The 9,192-nt window shown below is 57.8% G+C and overlaps 1 protein-coding gene and 2 non-coding genes across 3 annotated transcripts in view; 2 read left to right on the top strand and 1 right to left on the bottom strand.

Annotated features, from left to right (window-relative positions):
• Positions 1–895: 895 nt before the first annotated feature.
• LOC136327450 (small nucleolar RNA SNORD49) lies at positions 896–966 on the top strand. The gene has a single exon (XR_010729664.1). It is a non-coding gene; the product is annotated as a small nucleolar RNA SNORD49 (small nucleolar RNA).
• A 1,463-nt stretch (positions 967–2,429) lies between these two features.
• On the top strand, positions 2,430–2,502 carry LOC136327585 (small nucleolar RNA SNORD65). The gene has a single exon (XR_010729772.1). It is a non-coding gene; the product is annotated as a small nucleolar RNA SNORD65 (small nucleolar RNA).
• Positions 2,503–2,569: 67 nt separating this feature from the next.
• Positions 2,570–9,192, bottom strand: part of LRRC75A (leucine rich repeat containing 75A) — a 42,120-nt gene continuing 35,497 nt past the window's right edge. The window contains exons 3-4 of the mRNA XM_066264363.1: positions 7,738–7,853; positions 2,570–4,667 (exon numbers count right to left, since the gene is read on the bottom strand). Coding sequence (XP_066120460.1) covers positions 4,127–4,667; positions 7,738–7,853 — 657 coding nt within the window. The 3' untranslated portion in view covers positions 2,570–4,126. The remainder of the gene's footprint in view (positions 4,668–7,737; positions 7,854–9,192) is intronic.

Here is a 9,192-nt window from a genome sequence, read left to right as displayed (position 1 = left end):
CGGGGTCATCCCGAAGGGATGAGCGCGGCCAGTGCCCCACGGGGTACTGGAAATCGCCGTGGGGAGACAACAGGCGGGCAACGCCCCGGGAATCAGGAGCAGCCACCATGGGTGAGCGCTCGCCGCGCGCCGTGCCGAGGCCGCGGGGTTTCAGACGCGTGAACTCGCGATGCTCAGCACCGCCGGTTCCTGCATTTTCCAGCGGAGCCATCAGAAGGTCAAGGTCACGCAGCGCGCTCAGCGGCTGCAAAGGCGGCTGGGACCGCCACCCGCCCGGGAACCGCGCTCCAGACCTCCGCGCACGCGTCCTGGCCCTGGCCCGCGCCGCTCGCCCCGTACCCAGAATTCCCGAGGCCGTGGAAGAGACCATCGTTCCAAGGGAGGGGGAATCCCTGGGGTGGTGCGGCGCCTGCTCTGTAACACTCAGGGGTGAAGTTCCCGTGAGTCTTTGCCGGTTTCACCCTCCTTCTTGCGAGAATGGAATGTTCCAACTCCTTAAAGGCCGGGGCCAGGGTGGGAGCGCTCTTTCCCATGCGGCTTGTTCCCTTGTGTTACTGTAGTCGGTGGCTGGTGGCAAGGGCGCGGGAGCTGGTCGTCCCTTTCTCGTTTTTTGGAAAATGTTTTCGGGATGCTTAACCGGAAGCCGGAGGGCGGCTGTGCCCACGTGGGCCTCGGGGCGGGCGGCGCCGTGGCCGGGTGTTGAGACCGGCAGGGCCGCGCCCGCAGCGGACGGAGACTCGTGGACGGCGCGCGCGTTGTCCCCGCGGTGCCCGAAGGCCGAGACCCCTTCCCCTGGCCTGGCTGGTGGGAGTGAAGAAGTCCGAGAGACTGGGTGAGTCGGGGATGGCCTTGGGGCTCGCGCGTGGGTGCGGACCACGAGGAAGGCTTGCTGGACTGTCCTGATGATACGAAGATTAGGAAGTGCCGTCAGATGCGATAACTGACGATTTTCATGCCTATCTGACCGCAGTCTGCGAAACCTCGGTCGTGACATTGCACGGGACTCCCGGCGGGGGCCCTAACGCGTGTCCACCTTCATGTTTTCAGGTGGCGGCCCCACTGAAGAGGACCAAAGACCGGGAGCAGCGTCCCAGCGGGGTGAGACCCAATTCCGGTCCGGTTTAATATGGAACTTGGCTGTCTCCTTACTCTCATGCACTGACATTGCCTGATGGGCGCACACGTGCGGGTTTTTGCACTACCGCTTTGCGCCATTGCAATGGCGGGGACACGGCCTTCCCTAACCTGAAACTTACCTAACAAACTCCCATTAAAATGTCTCCTGGCTGTTTAGTTCCAAGTGATGTCCGGTGTTCTAGACTAGTACTGGGAGTAAGAGGGGGTCGGAGGTGATAACGGGGTGATTTCTGGCTGAGTGCAGTCAGCAGGTCCTTGGAGCCCTGAAACTGGGACCTTTAATTTCTCCGTTCACCCAGGTTGCAAATGAAAGAAGGACTGGGAAGGGAAGAGCCTAGTGTGGCGTGAGGAGCACCGGCCTGCCGCGAGGTAAGCTTCTGTCCCTAGAGGTTAGGGGTGCAGGGTGCTTAGTTGGGAAGTTGAACCTTGTGAAACGGCTGTGAGGTCGGATGTTGGCAGTGGCACAACAGGAGTTCCTTGTTACTTGATGGCCTTATGCTCCTGGGTAAACTGCCTTGCTGCCCCAGGATGTGGCTCTTCCTCATTTTAAAAAATGATGATAGCCTTAGGTTTGTAGATTTGAAAACTGACCAAGATTTGTGGTAGCTCGGTGTATCAAGTGTTGACCTGGACTGAGGGGGCCAGTTCAAAACCCTGGGCTTGCCTGGTCAAGGCACATATGGGAGTTGATGCTTTCTGCTCCTGCCCCCCTTCTCTTTCCTCTCTAAAAAAGAGATAAACAAAAATAAATAGAAACTGACCAAATGGCAGTTAACAACACCCAAAAAGCCAACTGGGACTGAATTCTTAAAGCCTTTTAAGTAGAGGGAGGCAGTTATGATCAGAACTGCATTTGCTGCCTGATCGGGTGGTGGCGTAGTGGGTAGAACATCAACCTGGGACACTGAGGACCCAAGTTTGAAACCCTGTTTGCCAGCTTGAGCGAGAGATCATAGACATGACCTCAAGGTCGCTGGCTCAGCTGGAGCCCCCCTACCCCTGCCAAGGCATATGTGAGAAGCAATCAATGAACAACTAAAGTGAGGCAACTGAGATAATGCTTATCTCACCCTCCCTGTCCGGCCCTCTCTTTCTTGCTAAAAAAAAGGGGGGGGCCGCATCTGCTGACTGAGTGCTCTGTTCCCTAGGTTTTGAGTGCGGAAGAGTGGTGATCAGCATGGTTCTAGAGCTGGTGGTGACCCTGGGAGGAGGTAAGATTTCATCTGCAGTGATGGCCTCATGACAGAATGAAAGGTCAGTTCTGTTCAAATTAACTTGCAGAAAAGGATAGCAAATGATGAAATTACCCAAAATAGCTGGAATTACCGGCAGATTGTGTGGTGGTGAGCCTACGGTTTTCTGACACTGTCCTGTGCTGGGAACGACTGACCTGTTGGGAGTAGAAGTGTGGCTGATGCTAGTTTCTTTGCAGGCTGTTTGCAGAGCATGGTCGGCTGTACTTGAAGTCCAAGGGCCAGGAGCTACCGTCAGTTTGGACTCTTGACAACCGAAGCTTCAACATCTGGTGTAAAAATATTCTGACCTTGTGCTAAGAGTCAGGCTTTGGCAACCTTTTTGTAAGACAAGCACTTGGGTATTAAATCCATGTTTCCTAATATTGTCCCTTGCTCAAAAGGAGCTCCTAAATTGATGTTTTAATACTGTATTCTATATCAATATTGTATTTATGTTGGGCAAGGGAATGGATTCAGCTCGAAATTTCCTCCTGAAATTAATATCCATGCAATTACCATAAACTAACATTGTAATAAAAGATGGTCTTTGGTTATTGGTTCTTAAAATGTGTATTGGATGAACAAGTTAAATTTGATAGCTCTTGTCACATAAGCACTTGTTGGCTTCCTTATGGGCTAAACTTTCCTGACTTCCAGGGTAAAAGTCCCAGAGCATTTAAGGCATTCATTCACGAGTCCAGCCCCTAGTTCCTCGGGGAAGCTGACACCTAATCAGTGAGCTTACCCGTCCTGCTGCCTTCCTGGGTTGTACTCCCCTGGTGCTCTGGTTGCCTGAGGGGTAAGCTGACCAGAGGCTCCCAGTGCTTTTCTCTGGCTCAGGACGTTTCCAGGCCCTCTGGACTTGGGTCTAGGGCTTTGTTGTGCCGTGCTGGGATTTTTCCAAAGCTGGTAGGCCTTGGGTGAGGGTGGGTGGGAACCTTTGCTTTTGGGATGTCCAGTTTACTTTTGTCTTTGGAGGCCACTGGGCCTGGGTGTAAAGTAGGAAAGGTTACTTCAGGGACGCCCAGGTCCTGCAGTCCTTGTATAAGAAGCAGTCCTCTGCCCTGCACACTAGCAACACTGGACCCCGTCTGGTGGGGAGGGTGGTTATGGTATGGGGTTTCTCAGTGGGCTCCCCGTGCATATCTGCACACCACCTGTCCTGGCACCCTGAGACGCTCTGGGTTGAAGGCTGGTGGCACGGGCCAGCCGGGGGTACCCATGAGTGAGGGCTGCGCCTGGAGCCCAAGGCTCCACAAGGAGGAGGTAGACAGCCTTCAGTCCTAAGGCAGCCAGTCCCTAGCCCACCCACTGTCCCTCATTCCAGTTAGGGAGCCAAGATTCCCACTTGCCTTGAGCAGGGGCACATGGAGCACCTGGCTGGAGTGTGTTGCCCTGAACTGAACAAATGTAGAACTGTGAAGCCCTGGGTTGGATGTGGGGCCCCAACTATACTCCTTTTCTGGGGCAGAGCTCCTACAAACCACTCAGCTCCAGCTACCAGCACCCCAGACCCATGAGTATGGGGAGGACCTCTCAGGAGCCACGCTGACCATGGGGATTGACGAGTGGGAAGCTGGAGGACCAGCGAGAAGTCGCACCCAGCCTCCCCCTGCCCACCTTCCACAGCCTGGCTCCCCTGGGTGGGGTTGCCCAGGCCTGGGTTCTGGAAGCCTGAGTACCCGGGCAGGAGGCGCTAGGCTGCCTCAGCTGTCCTGACCCACGAGGACACCAGTGAGGCTCCCCACTTCGTGTCACGTCTGAGCTGCTGCCCCTGAAGTCTCCCCGCCCTCGTCCTTGGCAGGGACCAGAAGGTCCCCTCCCGGGTCCTCCTGGCCCACAGTTCCGTCCCGGGCCTCCTCTGCACAGCCTGGGCTCTCCCCCAGCTCCAGGATGGTGGGGAGGTGGCCCTGCTTTGGGGAGCGCTTGCGCAGGCCAAGCAGGAAGGCCTGGGGCAGAGAGAAGATGTCCACGTTGTTGCCGAGGTCAATCCAGGTGACGCTGGGGAACTTGCTGGGGTCCTTAAGGGTGTCGGTGAGGTCCCGCAGCAGGGCTCGGGTCAGCCGGTTGCCATTGAGGGCCAGCGTGGTGAGGCGGGGCAGCGTGCTGAGTGCCGGCAGCAGCTGCTGGACCATGTCATCCGTGAGGCCCGTGAAGCCCAGCTCCACGCTGTCCACCTGCTCCCCGCAGCGCTGCAGGTAGCTGCTCACCCGCTCCAGGTCACGGGCGGTCAGCGGGATGCCCGACAGGTCTACCGTGTTGTCCAGGGGACTTCCGGCCAGGACAGCCTTGAGGCTGAAGGGGAGAAAGGACAAGCAGGGTTCAAGAAGGTGGCAGAGACAGACATGGAGCCAGCCTCTGCTCCAGGGTGGGCCCACATCTCAGCCTGGCTGGGCCCCGCAGGCCAGACCCCGAGGGACCACAAGGGAGAAGCCCGAGGGTTTCTGCAGGGACCCCAGGGTACATTCTGGGGCCACAGTGCCTGGGTTTGCACCTTACACTCCTTCCTACTCAGCGTGACCTTTCGTTAGGTCCTTAACCTCTCTACGCCTCAGTTATTTTCCTGGAAAATGGAGCTAATTGAGTGCTAAGGGGTTGTCATGTGAAGTCAGTTACTAAATGCAAAGCATTTCAAACTGCCTAGTATGGGGAGTGATGAAGAAACATTTGCTCTGCCAGCCAGTGGCTCAAATGGTTCCAGCGTCAGCCCCAGGCACTGAGGATAGGTTGGTTGATTAGAGCATCAGGCCCAGGCACTGAGGACAGCTCACTTGGTCCAAGCATCGGTCCCAGGCACTGAGGACAGCTTGGTTGATTTGAGCATTGGCCCCAGACTTGGGGGGGGGGGTGAGGGGATTGTTGGGTGGATCCTGATCCAAATCATGTGGGAGTCTGTCTCACTATCTCCTCTCCTCTCATTTTTTAAAAAAAGAAACATTTGCTATCATTAATCAGCTGGACTGAGCAAGAGCTTCCTCAAGAGCAGGGGTCCCCAAACTTTTTACACAGGGGGCCAGTTCACTGTCCCTCAGACCGTTGGAGGGCCAGACTATAAAAAAAACTATGAACAAATCCCTATGCACACTGCACATATCTTATTTTAAAGTAAAAAAACAAAACGGGAATACAATATTTAAAATAAAAAAAAAACAAGTAAATTTAAATCAAGAAACTGACCAGTATTTCAATGGGAACTATGGGCCTGCTTTTGGCTAATGAGATGGTCAATGTGCTCCTTTCATTGACCACCAATGAAAGAGGTGCCCCTTCCGGAAGTGCAGCGGGGGCCGGATAAATGGCCTCAGGGGGCCGCATGTGGCCCGCGGGCCGTAGTTTGGGGACCCCTGCTCAAGAGCAACACAAGATCTCTGCCGCTTCCTTTTTCAAGGGCATCTTCCCCAGGGGAAGGGGGTGCTAAGGGAGGTCGCCACTGGACAGCAGGCAGGGGCGGGGCAGGGGTTCCAGGCCTGGTGGGAGCTGCTGACTCCCGGAGGCTGAGTGTCCTCCCCTCCCTGCCTTCTGCCGTTCCTCGTCTTCTCTCTTCCCCTGCTCCTCTGGGGCCCCAGCTCTCCATTTCCTGGTATCCCAGGCAAGCCCCGAGGCCCCAAACCCTGGGCAGGAGAGGGCGGTGGTGGTCAGGGGTGCTAACAGCCTGCACACGTTAACGGGAACAGCCAGAGCTGGGCAAACCTCTCTCCTCCACACACACACATGGGCTCTCCGGCAGCTTGGGGGCCGCCCACAGCATGTTCCCCTGGCCCAGGCCCAGAGAGCGGGAAGGCAGAACACCGAAGGCCTGACGTCTATGGCTTGGCACACTGCCTGGTCTTTGTTCAGCAGGATTTACGCGTCGGGGGTGATTCTTACAGTGTCAGTAATAAAGCAGGCTTACCACACCAGCGAAATAGTAGTGCTGTGGTTATAGCCTGAGCCTGGGGTTTGGACCGAGCCCTGCCCCTCACCAGCTGGCTGACCGTGGCCAGTCAAATGGCTACAGGAGTAGCCCCCACCTTGATCAATCCCTCAACCAGGGTTTGCTAAGATCCTACTAGGTGCCGGGCGCTGTCCTAAGCACTGAGGCCAGGGTGGTGAGCAAGATGGACAAGACTCGTGTTTGCCTTCTGCCAGATACTTGCTCGAGCACAAACCACGGAGAGAAGCCTGGGGCCATGGCTGCCCAGGGAACGCTCTTCTGAGGTCACATTTGAGCGGACTGGCTAAGAATAAGAAAGCCAGGCGTGGGAAGGTTTTGGCGACAGTTCCTGCAGAGGAAGGACAGGCAGCTGCTAAGACACTGGCTGGGAAAGAGCTGAGGGTGCTGCGCACTAGGCAGGAGGCAGAGGAGAGCTGGAGGGGACAGAACAGGAAGGGGCTGTGGACCCATCACCTAGGGCCCTGTCTGCATTTCGCTCCATGTGACCAGAAGCCACGTGTGTGTGTGTGGGGGGGCACAGTAGAAAAGGCCCCTGGATTCCATCAGGGTTCAAGCGTCCTCTGCTTTTCAATCCTGAGGGGCTGGCTCCCAGTCCTCTCGGGGCATTCCAGGTACCATGGGTTCTCCTGTCCTGCTCTGCCCCACAGTCATTTATAAGAAAGGCAGGGTGCTTCCTCCTCCAGGAAGTCTTCCTGCCAGGCTCCCCTCCTCCTGCTTCCTGTTAGGCTCCACAGGTTCCCCTATGTCCCAAGTGCCCCCCTCTCCCCCAATCACAAGGGCCACACAACCTCTGAGGGTCCCCACTGCTGCAGGGACCAGGGAAAGGCCTAGGGTCTGGGTCTTCCCAAGGGAGAACCTGAAGAACCGGCATGTTCAGCGATGCTTAGGGCACCAGGAATTAGACATTCGTGTCCCCCTCCCCACCCATCCATCCAACTGGCCCGCCCTGGCCAGCTCGCTCAGATGGTTCGAGTGTCATCCCGAAGCACAGAGGTTGCCGGTTCGATCCCTGATCAGGGCACAAATAAGAACAGATGGATGTTCCTGTCTTTATCTCCCTCTCTCCCTCTTCTCTCTCTAAAATAAATACAATAAACATTATAAAAAAAAGAAACAGAATGGGCCCATATTCCCCAGCTCTCTCCCCATAGACCAGGGCCCTGCCTCCAGCACCTCTCATAGCTCATGCTCACCCAAATGCCCACCTGACGGCTTCCCCTGGCTACTGAATGCCCCTTCCATCTCACCTCCTTCAGGCAGCCCTCCAGGACAGCCCCCTCTGGTCGTGCTCTTCCCGTTACCCCACTACCCTGGGAGGGGCCGCTGCGACTCACACACTACGTCTGACACAGACCGTCTGGGTTCCCCTGGTAGAGGGAGGCGTGCGGGCCGGGAGGCAGGGCAGAGCCACCTCGGGTGACCACCACTCACCATGCCTGTGGCTTCTTCTTCACCAGCCCCCGGTGCCGCCGCCACTGGGAGTGGGGGCTGAGGTGGTAGGTCAGCTGCCGGCACAGCTTCTCCATGGCGCCCAGGGCATCGCCCTCCTGCAGGTGCAACGCTCGGGAGGGTGATGGGTGAGACCTCCGCCCCCTCCTCCAGCCACCTTGCCTCCCTAGCCCCGCCCCTCCTCCAGCCCCCGGGCCTCCCTAGCCCCGCCCCCTCCCCAGTCCTGCCCCTCCTCCAGTGTCCCGGCCTCCCTAGCCCCGCCCCTCCTCGTCTCGGCCTCTCTAGCCCCGCCCCCTCCCCAGTCCTGCCCCTCCTCCAGTGTCTCGGCCTCCCTAGCCCCGCCCCTCCTCCAGTGTCCCGGCCTCTCTAGCCCCGCCCCCTCCCCAGTCCCGCCCCTCCTCTAGTGTCTCGGCCTCCCTAGCCCCGCCTCCTCCAGCCTCATTTCCTGGCCAGGGGCTTGCTTTCATCAAAGGCCAATGGAGGTGTCCTGCCTGGACCGGTCTTGAGCCCCGACCTCATAAATCCCATCTCCTCTCCCAGCTGGAAATGAGCGAGTCATTCCCGCGTCCTGCCTTTTCACTGGCTTCTCACCCAGAACCACTTGCGTCTACTCAGGTCCCCAACGAGAAGGGTAGGGGCCAGGCTGAAGGCCAACTCTGGAGGCCAAAGGGGGTTGACGTGGAGGTGACAACGGAGGGGCTCTCGCCCACTGGGATCACCAGGGAGCTCTAAGATACGCTGCTGCCCGGGCCAGCCCAGCCGGGCGTGAGCAGTCCGGGTGCGGGGCTTTTACAAAGTTCCCCCCCGGGGTTACCTAGTGCAGCCAGGGTGCAGAAGGAGAGGCACTGTTTCGGATGCTTTAGAGACAAGAAGGACCGGTGGGTGGGATCCGGCGGCCTGCCCAGCATCTCACCCGGGACGACCCACGGACAGACTGTTGCCAGCATCCCACCCACAAGGCTGGTCCTTCCAAGTGTCAGCTCCTCCTCCAACCACTTCCCCGGCAGCCGCCTCAGTGCGCCGGCACGGCCACAAGGGGGTAGCCGTGCCCGGGGCGAGGCGCAGGCTCGACTCCCCATGGGGCTCCGCCCCACGAGAATGGGGTGAGAGCCTATCTCCCCTTCAATGAACCCGGGACAGTAGATAGATGCAAGTCACTGAACAAAGCTGGCTTGAGGCTAACAGGAAGGTAGTGTCCTCACAGACGTGAGAGCTCCCCTCCACTTGTCTGGACTAAATCAACGACAGCTAACATTTCTCGAGCACCTGCTCTCAATGCCCACACGGGGGGAGGGCACTCTCTCCGTGCGTGCCCCCCCCCCACTCGTGAACGCATCACAGGGCTCTCACAATAATCCTATGAAACAGCAGCAACCGTGGTCTCCATGCTACACCCGAGGACACGGGGGCGTCAAGAAGTGGAGCGGACTGGCGAGC

This window comes from Saccopteryx bilineata, chromosome 2 (assembly GCF_036850765.1).
Source record: "Saccopteryx bilineata isolate mSacBil1 chromosome 2, mSacBil1_pri_phased_curated, whole genome shotgun sequence".
In the NCBI taxonomy this organism is placed as follows: domain Eukaryota; kingdom Metazoa; phylum Chordata; class Mammalia; order Chiroptera; family Emballonuridae; genus Saccopteryx; species Saccopteryx bilineata.
This window is presented reverse-complemented; position numbering and strand designations above follow the sequence as displayed.